At 44.4% G+C, this 25298-nt stretch overlaps 1 protein-coding gene across 5 annotated transcripts in view; it reads right to left on the bottom strand.

Annotated features, from left to right (window-relative positions):
- Positions 1-25298, bottom strand: part of CECR2 (CECR2 histone acetyl-lysine reader) — a 191908-nt gene that overhangs the window by 17779 nt on the left and 148831 nt on the right. For all 5 annotated transcript variants that reach the window (XM_016939629.3, XM_016939630.4, XM_016939633.4 and 2 more), the window contains 5 exons: positions 16813-16966; positions 3151-3280; positions 1822-1859; positions 1648-1739; positions 1249-1375 (listed from right to left, as the gene is read on the bottom strand). In XM_016939629.3, the coding sequence (XP_016795118.2) occupies positions 1249-1375; positions 1648-1739; positions 1822-1859; positions 3151-3280; positions 16813-16966 (541 nt within the window). The remainder of the gene's footprint in view (positions 1-1248; positions 1376-1647; positions 1740-1821; positions 1860-3150; positions 3281-16812; positions 16967-25298) is intronic.

Raw genomic sequence — 25298 nt, 5'->3', positions numbered from 1 at the left:
GAAACTATAGTTTATAGAAACTATAGTTTATAGAAACTATAGAAACAGAACTATAGGTCACAAAAGACAATTCTAATAAATAGAAGATGCAACCTGGGTAAACTATGAGTTTAATTCACCTTTAGGGCACATTATATTGTAGAGCTATGGATGCAAGATGAAGAAGACATGGTTTCTATCTGTAAGATGCCCAAGGTTGTATGGTTGGGACAGGGCCTCTAGGACTATTAAGTCAAACCAGGCTGAGCACAGTAACTTATGCCTGTGATCCCAGCACTTTGGGAGGCCAAGGCAGGAGGATCACTTGAGCCCAGGAGTTCCAAGACTGGACTGGGCAAGAAAGTGAGACGCCCGTCCCTACCAAAAAGAAAACATTAGCCAGGTGTGGTGGCACATGCCCATAGTCCCAGCTACTTGGGACTGAGGGAGGAGGATCCCTTGAGCCCAAGAATTTGAGGTTGCAGTGAGCCATGTTTGCCCTACTGCACTCCTGCTTGGGTGACAGAGTGAAATCCTGCCTCGAGGTTAGTAAATAAAGAAAAAAAATGCCAGTAAAAATTTAATTCTTTAAGGCTAAACTGCAGAAATACTAAATAAAAAATGGCTGAATCTGCTGTTTTTAAGCAGGGCATTTTTAGTTAATGCATAAATGACCCAAAGGAGAAAGAGCCATTTCTTTTTTTTATATATATAGATATATATTTTTATTATACTTTAAGTTCTAGGGTACATGTGCACAACGTGCAGGTTTGTTACATATGTATACATGTGCCATGTTGGTGTGCTGCACCCATTAACTCGTCATTTACATTAGGTATATCTCCTAATGCTATCCCTCCCCTCTTCCCCCACCTCACAACAGGCCCCGGTGTGTGATGTTCAGAAAGAGCCATTTCTACTTTGATATTGCAGATCTACTACGCCAGCTTCCCCAGATGGTTGAAGAGTCAGCTCTATGTAGGGTCAGTCCCCTCGGTGGTTAAAGAGGCACACACAGTATAATCCAGACCCAGACTGGTCTCCAGGATGAGCCAGTTAGCTGCCAGCTGCACTCTATTGTCCTGTGGGGCAGGAGAGAATCCCTGGCAGACACTGTATAAGTGGCTGGAATGGTCAATCCCATAACTTTTCATACACATTCTGTTCACTGTCCTACAGAAAAGGCACTAGGATGTGTATTTGTAAAAGAGAAGGCATTTTATTCTTGATTACAGATATGTATCTAGCACAAACTCCTTCCCTGCTTACCACTACTTTCCCCATTATACTTTCGACAATTCCTGAACATGGTCTTCATGTCATTTACAAATTCCTCCTTGGTACAGTATAAACCTCCATTCAGTTTCTTCTCCATGCTGGAAATATCCATGGGGGCCTAAATGAGACATATAACTCTTTATAGTTAAAATATGCTGAGAGCAAACATTCCATAGAGAGAGAGAGACAGAGAGATAATGAGAATTCAGCAATGCTGATCTGTAATGAATAACAGATAAAATGAGAAACATCACATGAACTTTTGACAGTTGAAAAGAAAAACATATCAAAAATATATATATATATATATATATTTAACAAGAAACAAACGACAAAACCCAAGAAAGATATACACACTATAGTAGGCATTACTGCAAAGACAACTTCTACCTTAATAATCTGATAATAGTTAGGGGCATAAGATTCATCCACAGGTTCCAAGAAGGGCCAGGAATCCTTGTGAGCCTTTACCACGTCTAGAACTGAAAGCCAGAGAAGAGATCTTAACACACTCACAGAGGAAAACTTCCATCACAAACAGAACAGTGGAGAATGGGAACTAACCTTTATACATAGCAGTGAAATCATCGTCCAACTCAAAGCTGTAAATCACAAAATAAGAAATTAATAGTAACTCTGACCACCTTCTCTCCTGAGCTCTCTCAGGTCTATCGCAGACACACCTGACTGAATTAAGATTTGGAATAGTCCTAATAGTGTGGTTTAGATGAGCCTGTGACACTGATAACACTCCCTGGAAATACAATGAGGGACAGTGGACCTTAGCAAAACTGGGAATGTCACTTTCCTCATCTATAAAATGTGGGGTTGGCCTGGATGATCCAGAACTTTATGGTTCTAGAATGTTAGTTATTTAATTGCACATTCTTTATTTACTTATTTTGAGACAGGATCTTGCTCTGTTGCCTAGGCTGGAGTGAAGTGGTGTGATCACAGCTCACTGCAGCCTCCATTTCCTGGGCTCCAGCAATCCTGTCACCTTAGCCTCCTGAATAGTTGGGACTACGGGTGTGCGCTACCATGCCTGGCGAATTTTTGTATTTTGGGTAGAGGTGAGGTTTCACCATGTTGCCCAGGCTTTATAGCACAATCTTTTTTTTTTTTTTTTGGACGGAGTCTCACTCTGTCACCCAGGCTGGAGTGCAGGGGCACGATCTCAGCTCACTGCAACCCCCACCTCCTGAGTTCAAGTGATTCTCCTGCCTCAGCCTCCCGAGTAGCTGGGACTATAGGCATGTGCCACCTCACCTGGCTAATTTTTTTTAAAATTTTTATTAGAGACGGGGGTTTCACCATATTGGCCAGGCTGGTCTCGAACTCCTGACCTCAGGTGATCTGCCCACCTCAGCCTCCCAAAGTGCTGGGATTACAGGCGTGAGCCCGGCCTATAGCACATTTTCAACTAGGGTTTATTTTAGTTATGAATATTTTTGTGATCTAAAGAATAATCCAAAAAATCATATGATAAATGAGCTCAGGAACACTGAATGTGTATCTGCCTCTTGAGTTTAGTAAGGAGTCAAGACAAACGGTACCTAGTACTGTCACGGGAAGTAATTACTTTAAAAAGAATAAACTTCTATTCACATTTCCAAGGAGCTAATTTACATAATAATCAGATTCTGATTTCATTAAATTGAGGGGATGAAGAAAGAAGAGCTTAGTGTTAAGTATCACAGAGTGTGGCAGCAAGAGTGTCAGAGGCCAGGGTAGCTAGGCGTGTCTGTGTGTGCAGGGCCCGCCCTGTGCACTCACACATGGTGACCATGTTACCCAACAGGGCTGTTCTAAGGATGACATGGGGCAAGTGCCTGAATGCTTCATAAATGCTACCAGTTGCTACTGCTGTTGTTGTTGTTACTAAATACTCACAGGTCTTTAGTCTTTTTTTCCTCTCTCATGGGGGAATTGGGGTCCAGATGGGAAAGTTCTGGAGGGAGCTCCTTTCCTTGAGCCAGCAGCCATGCCCTTTCTTCCCTGAGCTTTCTCCTCTTCGCTCGATCTACAATGAACACAAAGGCTGAGTGAGCTAAGCACACTCCAGACACTGACATGGCGTGTTCCTTCATCACTGTGAGAGAAGGAAGAACCAGGCCACCAAAGCAGGATTATGAAGCAACTTCTGCTCCCTGTGCCACCCTCTTTTTGGTAATTAGGATGTTTCTACAGATGGAATGCTTTAAGACAAGGGTAAACTAATTGAACCTGTTTCCTCACTCACACTGAGCTCAAGGTGGGAGACGAAGGTGGCAGGGCAGGCACAGGGTGGGCAGGAGGGGAGGGAGCAAGGCAGAAGAAAACAGAAGAATGGCAGTCGAAGAAAAAGGAAAAAGTACAAGGTTGAATGAGGACTATCTTCTTGGATTACTTGAGGCCATTCTGATCTTTTACTTAAAAAAAGCAACATCCGCAAATCCTTTTTTAGGACCAGACTCTCAGTCCATACACACGCAGGATTTTAAACGCACGCCCCAGCTCTTGCCGTTCTGCGTTTATGAAGGCATCCATGCAAGCAATGGTCTGCTCCCCACCCCACCCCCAGATCAGGCAGCAGGCCCTGCCGCCAGTGGGATTTTGGCTGGGAAGAGGGGAAAGATGCCAGCTGGGATTGGCAAGGAGCTGGAAGGCAGGGATGATGATTTTCTTCCTGGCTCCCAGCCACAGCCATGAGAAGCACACTTGGCATTCCACTGCCAGCCTGATGGGGCACTTACCACTTGCAGGGAACAAGGAGGTAGGGGCCAAAGAAAAGAGGCAAGGAGAAAAATGAGACTGCCAGACAGCAAGGCACAAAGATGGAAGGGAGGAGAAGCCAGCAAGAGCCTCTATTTTCTTTTCTTTTTTCTTTTTATTTTTGAGATGGAGTTTTGCTCTTGTTGCCCAGGCTGGAGTGCAATGGCGCCACCTTGGCTCACCACAACCTCTGCCCCCTGGGTTCAAGCGATTCCCCTGCCTCAGCCTCCCGAGTAGCTGGGATTACAGGCATGCACCACCACGCCCAGCTAATTTTGTATTTTTAGTAGGGATGGGGTTTCTCCATGTTGGTCAGGCTGGTCTCGAACTCGTGACCTCAGGTGAACTGCCCACCTCAGCCTCCCAAAGTGCTGGGATTACAGGAGTGAGCCATGGCGCCCGGCCTGAGCCTCTACCTTCTTCCCCAGTTCTAGCTTCTGTTCCACAAGGGATAGGATCTTTGCCTGACTGCTGCTGTGAGCAAGACACGATCCCTGCTGGGTTGCATTTGACTTGAGTTTTTGTTCCTAAATTATTTTCATTTGTGATGCTAATCTATATCTCCTTTAATCAATGAAAAGAAGTTTGCTATCACCAAATTTTAAGAAAAATTTTAAATTTTTAAAAATTATTTTTTTTCTGACTTCTAAGAAAGTTCTCTAAACCAACTATTTTTTTTTTCTGGAAAAAAAAGAAAAATTTCAACCATAAAGAAAACTGTAAATTAACGAATACGCATGTATCACCCAACCTGTCAAACTTTAAACATTTTGTCTTATTAATGTTAATACAGTATTTCATGGTATGATTATTCCACAGCTTAACAATCCATTATTCTCCTTGATTCCAGTTTTAGAAGTTTGTAAACAATAGTATCAACAAAGTTATTTTAAAACATGTCTTCTCAAGCATGTGTGTAAGGATTCTCTAAGATGTGAACCCAGCAGCAGAATGACCAGATAGGAGTAAAAAGTATATATGTAAACTTCATCAGGCACTGTCAAAGGGGTGTCCATCATTTCCAAAGAGGTTACAGAATTTTTTTTTTTTTTTGAGATGGAGTCTCACTCTGTTGCGCAGGCTAAAGTGTAGTGGTGCGATCTCAGCTCACTGCAACCTCCGCCTCCCAGGTTCAAGCGATTCTCCTGCCTCAGCCTCCTGAGTAGTTGGGACTACAGGGGTCTGTCACCACGCCTGGCTAATTTTTTTTGTTTTGTTTTGTTTTGTTTTGTTTTGAGACGGAGTCTCACTCTGTCGCTCAGGCTGGAGTGCAGTGGTGCGATCTCGCCTCACTGCAAGCTCCGCCTCCTGGGTTCACGTCATTCTCCTGCCTCAGCCTCCCGAATAGCTGGGACTACAGGCACCCCCCACCACGCCTGGCTAACTTTTTGTATTTTTTAGTAGAGACGGGGTTTCACTGTGTTAGCCAGGATGGTCTTGATCTCCTGACCTTGTGATCCACCTGCCTCGACCTCCCAAAGTGCTGGGATTACAGACATGAGCCACCACACTGGCATTTTTTTTTTTGAGACAGAGTTTCACTCTTGTTGCCCAGGCTGGAGTGCAATGGCATGATCTCAGCTCCCAGCACTTTGGGAGGCTGAGGCAGGTGGATCACAAGGTCAGGAGATGGAGACCAACCTGGCTAACACAGTGAAACCCTGTCTCTACTAAAAATACAAAAAAAAAAGAAAAAAAAAAGAAAAAAAAATTAGCCAGGCGTGGTGGCAGGTGCCTGTAGTCCCAGCTACTCGGGAGGCTGAGGCAAGAGAATGATGTGAACCCGGGAGGCGGGGCTTGCAGTGAGCTGAGATTGTGCCACTGCACTCCAGCCTGCGCGACAGAGTGAGACTCCGTCTCAAAAAATAAATAAATAAATAAAGTAATCAAATATGTCAGTTCTCTCTCTTTCCTTATGGTTTTTGCTTTTTGTACTTAAAAATTCTTTTCTATCCCATCTACAACTTCTTCAGAAAGGTTCTGGCCTTTAGTGTATCTGCAACTTATATAAGGAGCAGGGATGTAAATTTTTTCCCTATAAATGAACAAGTGTCCTGGTACCACTGTTCTCTCCAAGAGACAGGGGTCTCGCTCCGTTGGGATCATAGGTCACCGCAACCTTGAACTCCTGTGCATAACGGATCCTCCCACATCAGACTCCTGAGTGGCTGGGACTACAGGCACACACCACCACGCCTGGCACTGTTTCTGAAAAACCCATGTTCTCTCTCAAGGTCTGTTTCTGGTCTCATTGTCTATCTCTATGCCAATACCATTCTCTCTCAATCACTGCAGATTTGATCTCATTATGTGGCATAATGATTGACCCTATCGTATTGTTTTTGCAAGTTTTCATGCCCTTTGCTCGGCCGGGCATGGTGGCTCACATCTGTAATCCTAGCACTTTGGGAGGTGGAGGCAGGCAGATCATCAGAGGTCGGGAGTTCGAGACCAGCCTGACCAACATGGAGAAACCCTGTCTCTACTAAAAATACAAAATTAGCCAGGCGTGGTGGTGCATGCCTGTAATCCCAGCTACTTGGGAGGCTGAGGCAGGAGAATTGCTTGAACCCCAGAGGCGGAGGTTGCGGTGAGCCGAGATCACACCATTGCACTCCAGCCTGGGCAACAAGGGTGAAACGTCGTCTCAAAAACAAACAAACAAACAAACAACAAACAAACAAACAAACAAAAAAAGGCCCTTTGCTCTTTTATATGAATTTTAGGAACAGTGTGTTGAGATCCACAGATTGTTTTTTTTTAGGAGACAGAGCCTCACTCTATCACCCAGGCTGGAGTGCAATGGTGTGATTTCAGGTCACTGCAGCCTCTGCCTCTCAGGTTCAAGCAATTCTTGTGCCTCAGCCTCCCGGGTAGCTGGGATTACAGGTATATGCCACTATGCCTGGGTAATTATTGTATTTTTAGTAGAGACGGGGTTTCACCATGTTAGCTAGGCTGATCTTCAACTCCTTAGCTCAAGTGATCCGTCCACCTCGGCCTCCCACGGTGCTGGGATTGTAGGTGTGAGCCACTGTGCCCAGCTGTCAAAGTTTTTTTTTTTTTTGGAGATAGAGTCTCACTCTGTTGCTCAGGCTGGAGTGCTGCGGTGGCGCTATGTTAACACACTGCAACCTCTGCCTCCTGGGTTCAAGCGATTCTCATGCCTCAGCCTCCCAAGTAGCTAGCTGGGATTACAGAAGTGCACCAACATGTCCAGCTAATTTTTCTATTTTTAGTAGAGACGGGGTTTCACCAAGTTGGCCAGGATGGTCTTGATCTTCTGACCTCGTGATCTGCCCGCCTCGGCCTCCTAAAGTGCTGGGATTACAGGTGTGAGCCACCGCGCCTGGCCGGGTCATGCTATCTTTTAATAAAATTGTTCATGTTGACATTTATAGAATAATAATGCGGCTGGGCACAGTGTTATCACCTGAGGTCAGGAGTTCAAGAACAGCCTGACCAACATGGTGAGACCCCCATCTCTACTAAAAATAACAAAAAAAATTGCCAGGCGTGGTGGCACATGCCTGTAATCCCAGCTACTTTGGAGGCTGAGGCAGGAGAATTATTTGAACCCGGGAGGCGGAAGTGGCAGTGAGCCGAGATCGCACCACTGCACTCCAGCCTGAGCAATAGAGTGAGACTCCATCTCAAAAAAAAAAAAAAAAAAGAATAATAATGAATATACCTACTTGGTGAATTTCTTAGCTATAATAGTTTCCTGGGTGATTTTCTTGGAGTTTCAAGTCATACACCACTCCAAATATGTATACATACCTATGTATTTTTCTTTGTAGACACTAAATCCTTACAATACAATATTAAATGGAAACAATAGAGGAAATCCTTGTGTTTATCCTGACTTTAAAGGGAACACTTCTAATGTTTCCCCATCAAGTAGAAGGTCTGCCTAGATTATTAAGATATTGGCTGAGGAAGTTTCATTCTATTATTCTAAGTTTGCAGAAAACCCCAGGAAGGCCTGAAACTACTAGAAGCTGGAAAGGCCACAGACTCTCACCTACAGTCTTCAGAGAGTGAAACCCTGTCAATACCTAGATTTTGGATTTCTAACTTCCAGGACTATGAGAGAATAAATTTCTGCTATTTTATGCCACCTGGTTAATGTAGGTTGTTATGGTAGCCCTAAGGAACTAATAAAAAAATTCAAAATTCAACCCACTACCCACCCCTTCCTTTTTTTGAGACAGGGTCTTGCTGTTGCCCAGGCTGGAGTGCTGTGCACAACCATGGCTCACTACAGCCTTGACCTCCTGGGCTCAAGTGATCCTCCTACCTCAGCCTCCCGAGTAGCTGGGACTACAGGCATGCACCACCATGTCTGGCTAATTTTTAAGATTTTCTGTAGAGATGGGGCCTCATTATGTTGCCCAGGCTGGTCTTGAACTCCAGGACTCAAGTAATTCTCCTGCCTTGGCTTCCCAAATTGCTGGGATTACAGGCATGAGCCACTGCACCTGGCCATCAATCCCATCGTCCCCTGAGGTCTGCTGTTGCTCCTATCTGCTATCACTATTAAGAACATCCTCTCAGGGTAATCCACCTTTTCCACATTGGTTGTTTTAGGGAACAGAATGTTCTATAATTCAGTTCCATATGCCCACATATAATTTATATCCAGTTTATATCTCTTCTTGCTTTCTGTATCTGAGGATCAGGGTTTTTCATCAAACCAAAAAACTACTCAATCATTGTTTCTGAACATTCTCTTGGCCTTACCATACTGATTCTTTCCTTCTAGAACTTACAGTGAACACATACAGGACCTTTCATGCTTTCTGCCACCTGCATCTGTTATGAAGCCTTTTCTGATGGTTGCAAATCCAATTTTCATGTTCTGCTTTGTGATACTGGGGCTGGGATCCTGCACATACAACTCCCTTGTCTGCTGGTTTTATATTCTACCAAAGGGAGCATCAGAGGGACCACGGGAGGCACGCTGAGGAGGACAGCGATTTCCTTCCATTTGCTTGCTGATGCCGTTCAACTCATCCTAGGATGGATGGTCCTGCATCTGCGAAGCCGCACTTGGCAGCGGGAGTTTGCCTGCCTTCATAGTGCTAGCAGTGGGGCTGCAGCCCCCCACCTCTGACAATCCCACTTCCTCCGTCTGTGTCACCACGGGGATCCCTTTAACCTTTTTTTTGTTTTCTAACTCCCATTTTACCAAAGAGTCATGTGATGTTTTCCCTGCTGAAGTAGCTAGTGTAGTTTTGGTTTTCAAGGCTGGACCCCAACTGATTAACTACAAGTTACTTCTTTCGTCATGGCCGGCTTCATCTCATTCTAGTTACCCAGACATATCACCCAAATGAGCATACAGTTCAGTAGCATTAAGTGTGTAAGTAATGTTGTGGCGCCATCACCGGTATCCATTTCTAGAATCTTTTCATTACTCCAGTCTGTAACGTTAAACACTGACTCCCCATTTCCCTCTCGCCTCAGCCTCTAGTACAAAACATTTGTCCACGTGTGTCCTGCTGATAACACTTCGTGTAATACCTTCAAGGTTCATCCATGTTGTAGCATGTTTCAGAATTTCCTTCCCTCTTAAGGCTGAATAACACCCCATTCTAAGTGTATACTGCATTCAGGTTCTCCTTTTATCCACTGGTGGACACTTGGCTGTTTCACTTTTTGCCTTCTGTTGTTTTTTTTTTTCTTTTTTGAGGGGGACAGAGTCTCACTCTGTTGCCCAGGCTGGAGTGCAGTGGCATGATCTCAGCTCACTGCAGCCTCTGCCTCCCGAATTCAAGCAATTCTCCTGTCTCAGCCTCCCGAGTAGTTGGGACTACAGGTGCACGCCACCATGCCCGGCTAATTTTTTTTTTGTATTTTTAGTAGAGACGGGGTTTCACCATGTTGGCCAGGATGGTGTCAATCTCCTGACCTCGTGATCTGCCTGCCTCAGCCTCCCAAAGTGCTGGGATTACAGGCGTGAGCCACCGCGCCTGGCCTTTTTTTTTTTTTTTCTTAATCCACTTTCCTCCTTTCAAGTTTCTTTAAATAAATAAAAGCTCTGAGTCCTCTCCTTGAAAGTATGCAGTCATGTGCCGGGCGCGGCACCACTGCACTCCAGCCTGGGCGACAGAGCGACACTCCGTCTCAAAACAACAACAACGACAACAAAAGTATGGGTAATGTAACATTACAGGAGTTTTGAAAAAAAAAATTTTTTTTCAGGGAACCCCAACATGAGTGACCATCAGCATTGTTGAGATGCTAGAATATAAATACCAGCATACGACAGAGGAACTATTTACAGGTAGATCTTCACATCATTATGAAATTTCTTCTCAGTCATTCCCAACACAAATATTACTCATTATGTTAAAAGGACCTGCAGAATAAAATCCTCTTAGAATGTCACACAAAGCTTGTTTCTCTGAATAAACTGTTGTAATTTTTAAAAGTGTCTGATTAGTACATAATTGATTATTTCTTTTTTGTAGTTGGAAGCTACTAAAAAGTCTGGAAAAGGTTATTGTAAGTATCTTATGGCTTACAAAAATTCCTTCCATAAGAACTATCATGGGAGGCAGAGCGAGACTTTGTCTCAAACAAAGAAAACTATCATTTGTGACTTTAAATGTGTGTCAGAGACTGTCCTGTTTTCATTTAATCCTTACTTTTTTTTTTTTTTTTGAGACGGAATCTTGCTCTGTCGCCCAGGCTGGAGTGCGGTGGCGCGATCTCGGCTCACTGGAAGCTCCGCCTCCTGGGTTCACGCCATTCTCCCGCCTCAGCCTCCCGAGTAGCTGGGACTACAGGCGCCCGCCACCACGCCCAGCTAATTTTTTGTATTTTTAGTAGAGACGGGGTTTCACCGTGTTAGTCACGATGGTCTTGATCTCCTGACCTCGTGATTCGCCCACTTCGGCCTTCCAAAGTGCTGGGATTACAACCGTGAGCCACGGCGCCCAGCCCATTTAACCCTTCTAACAAGGTCTGCACAGCCCATCCCAATGCGACCCTGGGCTACCTGGTAGGACTCAATTCATGCCCAGCCAGCCTTCCTGTGCTTGCTTTGCTCTGCTCTGCTCTGCTCCAGCCGCGCCGGGACTTCCAGCCAGCCTTCCTGTGCTTGCTCCGCTCCGCTCCGCTCCGCTCCAGCCGCGCCGGGACTTCCAGCCAGCCTTCCTGTGCTTGCTTTGCTCCCCTCCGCTGCAGCCTCGCCCTGGACTTCCTGCTGCATATCCCTGCCTCCGTGTCTCTGCTCTTGTCTGCACTGCGCCTTCCGCTTCAGGCACTCATGGGTCAACCTCATTCACTTTATTTAAATGTCAAATCTTCAGAGAGGGCTTTCTTTTTTGTCTGAGACAGGGTTTTGCTCTATCACCCAGGCTGTGTTCAGCAGGGGAAATCAGCGCTCACTGCAGCCTCGATCTCCTGGGCTCAAGGGGTCCTCCTGCCACAGCCTCCCAAGTAGCTGGGACCACAGGTGGAGCCACCACGCCCAGCCATGTCACTCTTTACCTGTAAACCTGCCTAATTTTACTTCAGATCACTCACCACTATTATCCCACAATATTTGTCTACTCTCCACCTTCTCACCACTGGAATGAAAATAGTACTTCTGGCTGGGTGTGTGCTCACGCTTGTATTCCCAGCACTGTGGGAGGCTGAGGCAGATGGATCACTTGAGGCCAGGAGTTCAAGACCAGCCTGGCCAACACGGCAAAACCCCATCTCTACTAAAAATACAAAAATTAGCCGGGTGTGGTAGTGTACACCTGTAATCACAGCTACTTGGGAGGCTGAGGCATGGTAATCACTTGAACCTGAGAAGTGGAGGTTGCAGTGAGATCAGATCATGCCACTGCACTCTAGCCTGGGCAAAAGAGTGAGACTCTGTCTCAAAAATAACAAAAAAGAAAAGAAAAGAAAAGAAAAGCCATACTTCTCTGCTGTGCTATCAAATGCCAGATCATATTCATTCATAATAACTATTTTTTTTGTACCCATTAACCATCCTACCTCTCCCCAACCCTCCACTATCGTTCCCAGCCTCTGGTAACCATCCCTTTTCCCTCTATCTCCACGGGTTCAATTATTTTGATTTTTAGATCCCACAAGTAAGTGAGAATATCCAATGTTTGTCTTTCTGTGCCTGTCTTATTTCATTTAAAATAATAACCTCCAGTTCTACCCATGTTGTTGCAAACGACTGCATCTTTCTGTTTTTATGGCTGAATAGTACTCCCTTGTGTATCAGTACCACATTTTCTTTATCCATTCATTTGCTGACGGACACTTAGGTTGCTTCCAAATCTTGGCTATTGTGAACAGAGCTGCAAAAAATATGGGAGTGTAGTTATCTCTTCAATATATTGATTTCCTTTCTTTTGGGTGTATACCCAGCAGTGGGATTAATAGATTTTATGGTAGCTCTCTTTTTAGTTTTCTAAGGAACATCTAAGCTGTTCTCCATAGTGGGGGACTAATTTATGTTCCTACCAACAGTATATGAGGATTTCCTCTTCTCATTCTCACCAGTATTTGTTATTGCCTGTCCTTTGGGTATAAACCATTTTAACTGTGTAAGATGATATCTCATAATAGTTTTGGATTTCCATTTCTCTGATGATCAATGATACTGAGCACTTTTTTCATAAGCTTGTTTGCTTTTTTTTTTTTTTTTTGAGACAGAATCTTGCTGTATTGCCCAGGCTGGAGTGAAGTCTTGGCTTGATCTCTGCTCACTGCAACCTCTTGTCTCCCAGGTTCAAGCAATTCTCCTGCCTCAGCCTCCTGAGTAGGTGGGATTACAGGCATGTGCCACCATGCCTAGCTACTTTTAGTATTTTTAGTAGAGGCAGGGTTTTGCCATGTTGGCCAGGTTGGTCTTGAACTCCTGATCTCAAGTCATCTGCCCGCCTCGGCCTCCCGAAGTGCTGGGATTACAAGCATGAGCCACCACACCTGGCTTGTTTTTAAATTTATTTTTATTTTTTTGAGACAGGGTCTCGCTCTATTGCCCCGGATGGAGTGCAGTGGCATGATCTCAGCTCACTGGAGCCTGGACCTCCCAGGCTCAAGCTATCTGCCCATCTCAGCTTCCCAAGTAGCTGGCACTACAGGTATGAACAACCGTGCTCGGTTAATTTTTGTATTTTTTGTAGAGATGGGGTTTTACCGTGTTGCCGAGGCTGGTCTTGAACTCCTGTGCTAAAACAATCTGCCAGCCTTGGCCTCCCAAAGTGCTGAGCTTACAAGCATGACTCAACATGCCTGGCCTCGTCTGCATTTGTATGACTTCTTTTGAGAAATCTCTATTCAAATATTTTGCCCATTTTAATATCCGATTATTAGACTTTTTCCTAAGAGTTGTTTCAGCTCCTTCTATATTCTGGTTATTCATCCTTTGTCAACTGGGCAGTCTGCAAATGTTTTCTCCCATTCTGTGGGTTGTCTCTTCACTTTGCTGGTTGTTTCCTTTGCTGTGCAGAAGCTTTTTAACTTGATGTGATCCCATTTGTCCATTTTTGCTTTGGGTGCCTGTGCTTGAAATCAATGTCCTAGAGGGTTTCTCCAACGTTTTTTCTTGTAGAGTTTCATAATTTGAGGTCTTAGATATAATTCTTTTTTTTTTTTTTTGAGATGGAGTCTTACTCTGTCACACAGGTTGGAGTGCAGTGATGCAATCTCAGCTCACTGCAACCTCTGCTGCCCAGGTTCAAGCGATTTTCTTGCCTCAGCCTCCTGAGTAGCTGGGATTACCGGTGCCTGCCACCGTGCCCAGCTAATTTTTGTATTTTTAGTAGAGACGGGGTTTCAACACCTTGGCCAGGCTGGCCTTGAACTCTTGACCTTGTAATTCACCCGCCTTGGCCTCCCAAAGTGCTGGGATTACAGGCATAAGTCGCCACGCCCGGCCTTAGATATAATTATTTAATCCACTTTGATTTTATTTTTGTATGTGGCAGGAGATAGGGGTCTAATTTCATTCTTCTGCTTATGGATATCCAGTTTCCCCAGCACCACTTGTAGAAGAGACTGTCTTTTCCCCAGTGTATGTTCTTAGCACGTGTGTTGAAAATGAGTTCGCTGTACGTGTGTGGACTTGTTTCTGGATTCTCTATTCTGTTCCATTTGTCTGTGTGTTGGTTTTTATGCCAGATCCCCATATTGTTTTGGTCCCCACAGGTCTGAAGTATAATTTGAAGTCAGGTAATTCCTCCAGGTTTGTTATTTTTGCTTAGGATAGCTTTGCCTATTCTGGGTCTTTTGTGGGTCCAAAAAAATAAAAGGATTTTTTTTTTCTATTTTTGTGAAGAATGTCATTGGTATTCTGGTAGACATTGCATTGAATCTGTAGATTACTTTGAGTAGTATGGACATTTTAAGAATACTGATTCTTGTTATCCATGAACGTAGGAAGCTTTCCAGTTTTTGGGTGTTCTTTTCAATTTGTTTCCTCCATGTTTTATAGTTTTCATTATAGAGCTCTTTCACTTCTTTGGTTAATTCCTAGGATTTAATTTTATTTGTGACTTCTGTAGATGGGACTACAATACAGGCATTATTAATCTTACATTACAGAAACTGAGCCATAAAAATGAGTTTTGGACCTGCCTATATAAATTAAAATGACAGGTGTACCCAATAAGGACCCTATTAAATAAAAAAACACAATTCCACTAAAAAATATAAACAAATAAAAGCCAGTTATTATGTCCTGAGGAATTTAAATGTGGCACTGGACATAGCCAATTATGGAAGATCTTACAAGTGAGATATACTACATAGTATGACACAGGCTAAACCTGTAGATTATATGCACTAAGGGTTGTTTTTTTTATTGAGACAGAGTCTTGCTCTGTCGCCCAGGCTGGAGTGCAGTAGCACGATCTCGGCTCACTGCAACCTCCACCTCCGGGGTTCAAGCAATTCTCCCACCTCATCCTCCTGAGTAGCTGGGATTACAGGCGTGAGCTACCACGTTTGGCCATGTTGGCCAGGCTGTCTCAAACTCCTGACCTCAAGTGATTCGGCCACTGTGGCTTCCCAAAGTGCTGGGATTACAGGCGTGAGCCACCGTGCCCAGCCATCATTTCTTTCTTTCTTTTCTTTTCCTTCCCTCCCTTCCTTTCTTTTTTTTTTTTTTTTTTTTGAGATGGAGTTTCACTCTTGTTGCCCAGCTGGAGTACAATGGCACGATCTCAGCTCACCGCAACCTCCACTTCCTGGGTTCAAGCGATTCTCCTGCCTCAGCCTCCTGAGTAGCTGGCATTACAGGCATGCCCCACCACGCCCAGCTAATTTTTTGTATTTTTAGTAGAGATGGGGTTTCTCCATGTTGGTCAGGCTGGTCTCGAAAACCCAACCTCATGTGATCCGCCCCTCTTGGCCTCCCAAAGTGCTGGGATTACAGGCATGAGTCACTGTGCCTGACCCCTCATTTCTTTATTAATTCTAAAATCCTTAATGTGGGCAGGCACAGTGGCTCACGCCTGTAATCCCAGCACTTTGGGAGGCCGAGGCGGCAAGATCATTTGAGGTCAGCAGTTTGAGACCAACCTGCCCAACATGGTAAAACCCCATCTCTAAAAATACAAACATTAGCCAGGTGTGGTGGCACGCCTATAGTCCTAGCTACTCGGGAGGCTGAGGCAGAGGTTGCAGTAAGTGAAGATTGTGCCACTGCACTCCAGGTGGGCCACAGAGTGAGACTATGTATCAAAAAAAAAAAAAAAAAAAAAAAAAAAAAGGGCCAGGCATGGTGGCTCATGCCTGTAATCCCAGCACTTTGGGAGGCCAAGGCGGGCAGATTACGAGGTCAGGATATCGAGACCATCCTGGCTAATACAGTGAAACCCTGTCTCAACTAAAAATACAAAAAATTAGCTGGGCGTGGTGGTGGGTGCCTGTAGTCCCAGCTACTCGGGAGGCTGAGGCAGGAGAATGGCGAGAACCCAGGATGCGGAGCTTGCAGTGAGACGAGATCGTGCCACTGCACTTCAGCCTGGGCGACAAACCGAGACGGAGTCTCAAAAAAAAAAAAACAAAAAAAGATCTTGGTAGGAATGAGGTGCACATAATAGGTTAAGTAAGTTTCTGTTACTTAATAGGTACATAAGGCCAGAATACTTCAATTTTCTTAGCCAAAATTTACTGAAATCTTGCCCTGCAAAACACTGCATTCAAAAAGCCAAATCCATATGCTATGCTGTTGTATTGAAAAATTAAAAATATTCAATACACTTATTTAAAAGGTAAATCTTGGACTATCTTCAATTACACCAAGTGATCTGTTATCACATGATTTATCAGGTTGAACTTATAAATACAATTGTTATCTAAGAAAACATCTAAAGACAGTTATTATCCTTTGCTTGCAGAACTCTAAACAGAAAAAAAGTGGACGGGTGCGGTGGCTCACGCCTGTAATCCCAGCACTTTGGGAGGCCGAAGCGGGTGGATCACAAGGTCAGGAGTTCTAGACCATCCTGGCTAACACGGTGAAACCCCGTCTCTACTAACAATACAAAAAATTAGCCGGGCGTGGAGGCAGGCGCCTGTAGTCCCAGCTACTTGGGAGGCTGAGGCAGGAGAATGGCGTGAACCCGGGAGGTGAGGCTTGCAGTGAGCTGAGATCACGCCACTGCACTCCAGCCTGGGCGACACAGCGAGACTCCGTCTCAAAAAAAAAAAAAAAAAAGAAATTGCCGGAAACAACTTGGATGCATGGCAGGACTTAGCTTGAGTTGGCTCTGGCTACAGGACGGCTGGTCGACAGACATGCACCTCTCCAAACCACGCGGACACTGCACATACCTTCCACTGCCTTGACCTTCTCCTCCAACTCGCGTTTCCTCTCTTCCTTTAGCATCTGCTCCTGCTCCTTCTTCTGCACTGCTAGAAGAATCTGACGCTCTTCTTCCTCCTCTTTGCGCTTTTGTTTTTCTATTCTGGTCAGCACAGGAGTCTCCTGTGAGGAGCCAATGAGCACATCCGGTCAGTACACAATCATGCAAGATAAGCTCTTTGCTCTCAGTTCATTGAATTCAGTATTTTCAACAAATAATATTAGTTAGGGACTTTATATCACGAAAAGCTGATTTTGTTATCTGTAAAATACACATATGGATATACATAAATGTTAAAACATAAGGGAGATTCAAAACGGTAAAACTTTTGTGTCCAACAATTTATATAATTTGTGGTATTTAGGAGACAATCTTATGGATAATTTACTGGAGAGAAGAGAAACTGGGGCAGTTCAGAGATGTGTTTCTTTAGAGTTAACATCTGATAAAGGGAAGCTTTTTTTTCTTTTTTTTTCTTTTTTTGAGATAGAGTCTCGCTCTGTCGCCTAGGCTGGAGTGCAGTGGTGCGATCTTGGCTCACTGCAAGCTCTGCCTCCCAGGTTCACGCCATTCTCCTGCCTCCGACTCCCAAGTAACTGGAACTACAGGCGCCTGCCACCACGCCTGGCTAATTTTTTGTATTTTCACTTGAGATGGGGTTTCACCATGTTAGCCAGGATGGTCTTGATCTCCTGACCTCGTGATCCACCTGCCTCAGCCTCCCAAAGTGGAGGGATTATAGGTGTGAGCCACCGTGCCCAGCCGATAAAGGTAAGTTTTAAAAAGCACTAGGAAGTTTTAAAAAGTATACTAGGATGAAAGACAGTCACTCAACAGAACACAGTTCCTTTTTTTTTTTTTGAGATGGAATCTCACTCTGTGAGACTGGAGTGCAATGGTATGATCTTGGCTCACTACAACCTCTGCCTCCCAGTTCAAGTGATTCTCTCGCCTCAGCCTCCCAAGTAACTGGAGTTACAGGGTACCTGCCACCACGCCCAGCTAATTTTTGTATTTTTAATAGAGATGGAGTTTCGCCATGTTGGCCAGGCTGGTCTCGAACTTCTGACCTCAGCCTCCCAAAGTGCTGAGATTACAGGCGTAATACTCCAACCTGGGAGATAGACCCTATCTCAAAAACACAAAACAAAACAAAACAAACCGGTTTAGATTCTCATTTGACTCCAAATTTAGAGACGATCTTGCCTAGATAGCAGGCTTTTTTTTTTTCCACCGAGATGGAGTCTTGCTTTGTCACCAAGGCTGGAGTGCAGTGGCACGATCTTGGCTTACTGCAGACACTGCCTCCTGGGTTCAAGTGATTCTCCTGCCTTAGCCTCTCGAGTAGCTGAGATTACAGGTGTGTACCACCACGCCTAGCTAATTTTTGTATTTTTAGTAGAGATGGGATTTCACCATGTTGACCAGGCTGGACTAGAACTCCTGACCTCAGGTGATCCGCCCACCTCAGCCTCCCAAAGTGCTGGGATTACAGGCGTGAGCCATGGCGCGTGGCCCAGTTAGTAGACTTCTCAATGTCATTTTCACCATTCAAAAATCTATGAGCCTGACTTTAGAAGAGTTTACAGGTAAAAATCTGGAATGAACAGGAGGGACAAAAATAAAAACTGCATACGTTAACACTGTACCCATAAGGTGTCTCAGTGTAACAAACAGAATTAAATAAAACCCATAAAATCTTTATCCTATAACCAGAGCAGGCCAGTTTCAATATGGTGGATGTTGATTCTGAAAAGGGGATGCTATGGACACTTGGCAAGGACGACTGTCCCGAAGGCTGCAACTCTGGCCACTGCTTCCCGAATAAATGTCTGTCAAGCACCTTCCCTAAATTTTGCCATAATCCCTGCTCTCACTTCCACCCCACTTCCCAGGTTCTTAATTGTTCCAGCAACATCTTTACCCAGCTGAGATATGATGAAACTGCAGTTAACAAAGCAAAGTAAAACAAAACTATTTGCCTTTGCTCTTTTCAGATGTATAGTGATGCCAAAAAAACACCATAAGGTATCAGTTGACTCACACGGGCAGGGGAAAGACAGGAGATAAGAACACTGAGCCTTGTCACTACAGTAACCAAAACAGCATGGTACTGGTACCAAAACAGAGATATAGACCAATGGAACAGAACAGAGGCCTCAGAAATAACACCACACATCTACAACCATATGATCTTTGACAAACCTGACAAAAACCAGTAACGGGGAAAGGATTCCGTATTTAATAAATGGTGCTGGGAAAACTGGCTAGCCATATGTAGAAAGCTGAAACTGGATCCCTTCCTTATACCTTATACAAAAATTAATTCAAGATGCATTAAAGACTTAAATGTAAAATCTAAAACCATAAAAACCCTAGAAGAAAACCTAGGCATTACCATTCAGGACATAGGCATGGGCAAGGACTTCATGACTAGAACACCAAAAGCAATGGCAACAAAAGCCAAAACAGACAAATGGGATCTAATTAAACTAAAGAGCTTCTGCACAGCAAAAGAAACTACCATCAGAGTGAACAGGCAACCTACAGAATGGGAGAAAATTTTTACAATCTACTCATCTGACAAAGGGCTGATATCCAGAATGTACAAAGAACTTAAAGAAATTAACAACAACAAAAAAAATCAAACAACCCCATGAAAAAGTGGGCAAAGGATATGAACAGACACTTTTCTCTCTCTTTTTTTTTTTTTTTTTTTTGAGATGGAGTCTCGCTCTGTCACCCAGGCTGGAGTGCAGTGGCGCCATCTCGGCTCACTGCAAGCTCCACCATTCTCCTGCGTCAGCCTCCTGAGTAGCAGGGACTACAGGCGCCCGCCACCACGCCTGGCTAATTTTTTGTATTTTTAGTAGAGACGGGGTATCACCGTGTTAGCCAGGATGGTCTCGATCTCCTGACCTCGCGATCCTCCTGCCTTGGCCTCCCAAAGTGCTGGGATTACAGGCGTGAGCCACCGCGCCTGGCCGAACAGACGCTTCTCAAAAGAAGACATTTATGCAGCCAAAAGACACATGAAAAAATGCTCATCATCACTGGTCATCAGAGAAATGCAAATCAAAACCACAATGAGATACCATCTCACGCCAGTTAGAATGGCGATCATTAAAAAGTCAGGAAACAACAGATGCTAGAGAGGATGTGGAGAAATAGGAACGCTTTTACACTGTTGGTGGGAGTGTAAACTGGTTCAACCATTGTGGAAGACAGTGTGACAATTCCTCAAGGATCTAGAACTAGAAATACCATTTGACCCAGTGATCCCATTACTGGGTATATACCCAAAGGATTATAAATCATGCTACTATAAAGACACATGCACACGTATGTTTATTGCGGCGCTATTCACAATAGCAAAGACTTGGAACCAACCCAAATGTCCATCAATGGACATCAATGATAGACTGGAATAAGAAAATGAGGCACATATACACCATGGAATACTATGCAGCCCAAAAAACCCAAAAAGACGAGTTCATGTCCTTTGCAGGGACATGAATGAAGCTGGAAACCATCATTCTCAGCAAACTATCACAAGACAGAAAACCAAACACCGCATGTTCTCACTCATAGGTGGGAACTGAACAATGAGAACACTTGGACACAGGGCGGGGAACATCACACACCGGGGTCTGTCAGAGGGTGGGGGACTGGGGGAGGGATAGCATTAGGAGAAATACCTAATGTAAACGATGAGTTGATGGGTGCAGCAAATCAACATGGCACATGTATGTATACCTATGTAACAAACCTGCACATTCTGCACATGTACTCTAGAACTTAAAGTATAATAATAATTTTAAAATCCTACTTACAATAAAAAAAAACCCTGAGCCTTGTCAAAGGGAAGAATTCATTGAAAGAGAATTGTGATGCTTTATGTATGTCAGACCCCAAAATGAGAGGAAAACAGGTATATCTATATATCAAACATGAAAGTTATTTACAGAATTACCTATGTGTATTCTGGCCACTCTCCCCCACAACAAAAGACAATAGGTGTAAACCTGTGAAATATTCTTCTTTCATCAGTACAGGGTACATTAAATAGAATCTAACAGTTTAATAAGGACTGAGCAAATGCAAGCCAATTACTTATGAAATTGTAATGTTAAGTCACTCAAGACTTGATAATCTGGCCAGGCACGGTGGCTCACGCCTGTAATCTCAGCACCTTGGGAGGCCAAGGTGGGTGGATCATGAGGTTAAGAGATTGAGACCATGCTGGCAAAGATGGTGAAACTCTGTCTTTACTAAAAATACAAAAATTAGCTGGGCATGGTGGTGTGTGCCTGTAGTCCCAGCTACTTGGGAGGCTGAGGCAGGAAAATCGCTTGAACCTGGGAGGCGGAGGTTGCAGTGAGCCAAGATTGTGCCACTGCACTCCAGCCTGGCAATAGAGTGAGATTACGTCTCAAAAAAAAAAAAGACTTGATAATCTAAACAAACATAGGAAGTGTTCATGTGTTAAGTCAGTGGAGAGGGAGAAAGAGAAAAAAGCCAAAAGCCAATAACCTAAATCTTACTAATATATAATTCTTTTTTTGTAATGAGCATGACTTATTATTCTTAATATGTAATATCTCACAATCAGTTAATAGTGCTCCCCTCAAACAAATGGAACACGAACACAAAACTCACAAACAATATACAAAGCACACGAGGGGCCGGGCATGGTGGCCCATGCCTGTAATCCCAGCACTGTGGGAGGCTGAGGTGGGTGGTTCACGAGGTCAGGAGATCAAGACCTTCCTGGCTAATGTGGTGAACCCTGTCTCTACTAACAATACAAAAAATTAGCTGGGCGTGGTGGCGGGCGCCTGTAGTCCCAGCTACTTGGGAGGCAGAGGTTGCAGTAAGCTGAGATTGTGCCACTGCACTCCAGCCTGGGTGACAGAATGAGACTCCGTCTCAAAAAAAAAAAAAAAAAAAACAAACAACACCTGAGGGAACTTTCCAGATGCTTGGTGTGAGGTGGAGGAGCAGTGGCTGCACGGACTGCACAGAGCTACAGGCCCCTCCCCACTCCCCACCACCAGCCTCAGCCCACTCACTGGCTACAGAAAATTGTGAAAGAGGTTATGTACTATGACATTTTGGGGGTCAAACCTAATGCTACCCATGAAGAACTGACAAAGGCTTAAAAATGGCTTTGAAGTAATACCCTGGTAAGAATCTAAATGAAGGAGAGAAGTTAAATGGATTTCTCAATCTTGAGAAGTTCTCTCTGATGCAGAGAATAGGGAATTCTATGACAAGGGAGGACAGGCAATTAAAGAGGGTGGGGCTGGTGGCAGTTCTCATTCCCCCGTGGACATCTCTGCTAAGTTTTTTTGGGGGAGAAGGAAGGATACTAAGAGAAAGGAGAGGTAAAAAGTCCTACATCAGCTCTCAGTAGCCTTAGGAGATCTACACAATGGTGAAAGAAGAAAACTGGCTCTGCAAAAGAATATGATTTGTGACAAATGTGAAGGCAGAGGTGTTAAGAAGGGAGCAGGATCCTGCTGTGTCAACTGCTGAGGTGCTTGAATGCAAACAGTAATTCATCAATAAGACCTGGAATGGTTCAGCAAATTCAATCTGTGTGCATGCAGTGCCAAGCCCATGGGGAAAGCATCCGTCCTAAAGATAGACGTGAAAGCTGCAATGGAAGGAAGACAGTTGCAGAGAAGGAGATTCTAGAAGTCCCTATTGACAAAGGCACGAAAGATGGCCAGAAGACAACATTCCGTGGTGAAGGATACCAAGACCAGAACTGGAGCCAGGAAACATTACCACTGGGGTAGAACAGAAAGACCATGCTGTTTTTACTTCACAGGGAGAAGACCTTTTCCTGTGTACAGACACACAGCTGGCTGAAACACTGTGTGACTCCCAAACGCTAACATCTGCTTTCGAGACTGAACCATGGTCCAGGTCAGAATGTCAAGCACAGGGATATCAAGTGTGTGCTAAATGAAGGAATGCCAATTTACTGCACACCGTATGCAAAGCGTCGCCTAATCACTTAATTTATGTAAACGCTCCTCAGAATGGCTCTCTCTCCTAATAAACTCTCTTTGCTGGAAAAACTTCTACCTGGTAGAAAGGAAGTAGAAGAGACTGATGGGATGATCAAAAAGAACTGGTGGGCTCTGAGGCAAATGGGCAAAGATGGCAGCATTACAATGGAGAAGCATATGAGGGCAAGGAACACCATCTCCCCAGAAGAGGTGGTCAGTGTCAAAGCCCTTAACTGGGCCAGTGAGTAACACTCACTGCTGGCATTTTATCTGCAACAGTGACTGAGTGAAGGCCTGTAACCATAATATGCTCACTGCTTCCTATTGTTTTAAATATTCAGCTAGAGAAGTGTTTTAAAGGTAAATGAAGAATAAACGCAATGATAAAAACTCTGACTTTGCCCTGTATGTACGATGACTTCGGTGTGCAAGACGAAATTTAATACCTGTAAAAACTACTTTAAGAAGCTCTCCTAGCATTTTAAGGCCAAGCCTTGTAACTGAGTTGTGTACGTGGATAAGTTTAGGCTGAAAAGCAATGCTAGGTATACGTACTGGCTTCAATGTATGAACCTTTACCATTAACCTACGAAATTAAAACTGTATTTAACCGGCCATTAGAAAAAGACCCAAGCTAAATTTGTAGAGCAGTGTTGGTCTATATAGTTATTTGTATTAAGTGGGATTCATTGTAATGCCTTTGCATTTATTGTGTGGCTTCAAGTGTTACTCGAAGATGGCATAATATATAACTTAACCTGCGGTATCAGTGGTAGAAATGATACCGGTATTCCTCCGTTCTCACACTGCTATAAAGAACTACATGAGACTGGGATATATGAAGGAAAGAGGCTTAATTGACTCACAATTCCACAGGCTGTATAGAAAGGATGACTGGGGTGCCTCAGGAAACTTATAATCGTGGCGGAAGGTGAGGGGAAAGGAAGCACGTCTTAGCACAGCGAAGCAGGAGAGATAGAGACAGAAAGCCCAAGTGCGCATGTGCGACAGGGGATGTGCCACACACTTTAAAACACCCAGATCTTGGCCAGGCGCGGTGGCTCACGCCTGTAATCCCAGCACTTTGGGAGGCTGAGGAGGGTGGATCACGAGGTCAGGAGTTCGAGACCAGCCTGGCCAAGATGGTGAAACTCCGCCTCCACTAAAAATACAAAAATTAGCCAGGCGTGGTGGCAGGCGCCTAGAATCCCAGCTACTCGGGAGGCAGAGGTTGCAGTGAGCTGAGACCACGCCACTGCACTCCAGCCTGGGCGACAGAGTGAGACTCTGTCTCAAAAAAACCCCGAAAAAACAATAAACAACCAGATCAGCTGGGCGCAGTGGCTCACACCTGTAATCCCAGCACTTTGGGAGGACGAGGCGGGCATTTCACCTGAGGTCGGGAGTTCAAGACCAGCCTGACCAACATGGAGAAACCCCATCTCTACTAAAAATACAAAATTAGCCAGGCGTGGTGGCAGGTGCCTGTAATCCCAGCTACTCGTGAGGCTGAGGCAGGGGAATAGCTTGAACCCAGGACACGGAGGTTGCAGTGAGCCGAGATGGTGCCATTGCACTCCAGTCAGGGCAACAACAGCAAAACTCCGTCTCAAAACAAAACAAAACAAAACAAAACACCAGCCAGATCTCCTGAGAACTCACACACCATCACAAGAACAGCAAGGCGGAAGTCCATCCCATGATTCATCACCTCCCACCAGGCCCCTCTCCTGACATGTGGGGATTACAATTTGAGATGAGCTCTGGGTGGGGACACAGAGCCAAACCATATCAATACTTTTCTGAAGAAGGGATTTATCATAATATGCTGCTTCTTGAGGGCTTGCACTTCGAGATTTGTGTTCCCTTCTGCTGTGCCATCCATATGTATACACAGGCACATGTACATACATGTATATATGTATATATACATATAAAATGTATACACATATAAATAAATGTGTATATGTATGTACATAACTGTAAATATGTGTGTATGGATATATATCCATATATATATCTCTATATTTTGATCAGTCCTGGTTATCTGTCCCTCTCCTCTTTGGACCATAAGCTCCTGAGTAGTGACTTCCCGAGCCAGGTAACATAGAAATTCAAGTGAAAAAACCTTTACACGAAGAAGTCACATACATATATAATATAGGAAGGTATTCCTTACGTATGTTCAACAGGCTCACAGTTTAAACCATTTGACTTACGCCCCCGCAAAGTAACTAATTTAAGGCTGGTACTGGCCGGGCGTGGTGGCTCACGCCTGTAATCCCAGCACTTTGGGAGGCTAAGGCGGGTGGATCACGAGGTCAGGAGATCGAGACCATCCTGGCTAACACGGTGAAACCCCATTTCTACTAAAAATACAGAGAATTAGCCGGGCGTGGTGGCGGGCGCCTGTAGTCCCAGCTACTTGGGAGGC

This window comes from Pan troglodytes, chromosome 23 (genome assembly GCF_028858775.2).
Source record: "Pan troglodytes isolate AG18354 chromosome 23, NHGRI_mPanTro3-v2.0_pri, whole genome shotgun sequence".
In the NCBI taxonomy this organism is placed as follows: domain Eukaryota; kingdom Metazoa; phylum Chordata; class Mammalia; order Primates; family Hominidae; genus Pan; species Pan troglodytes.
This window is presented reverse-complemented; position numbering and strand designations above follow the sequence as displayed.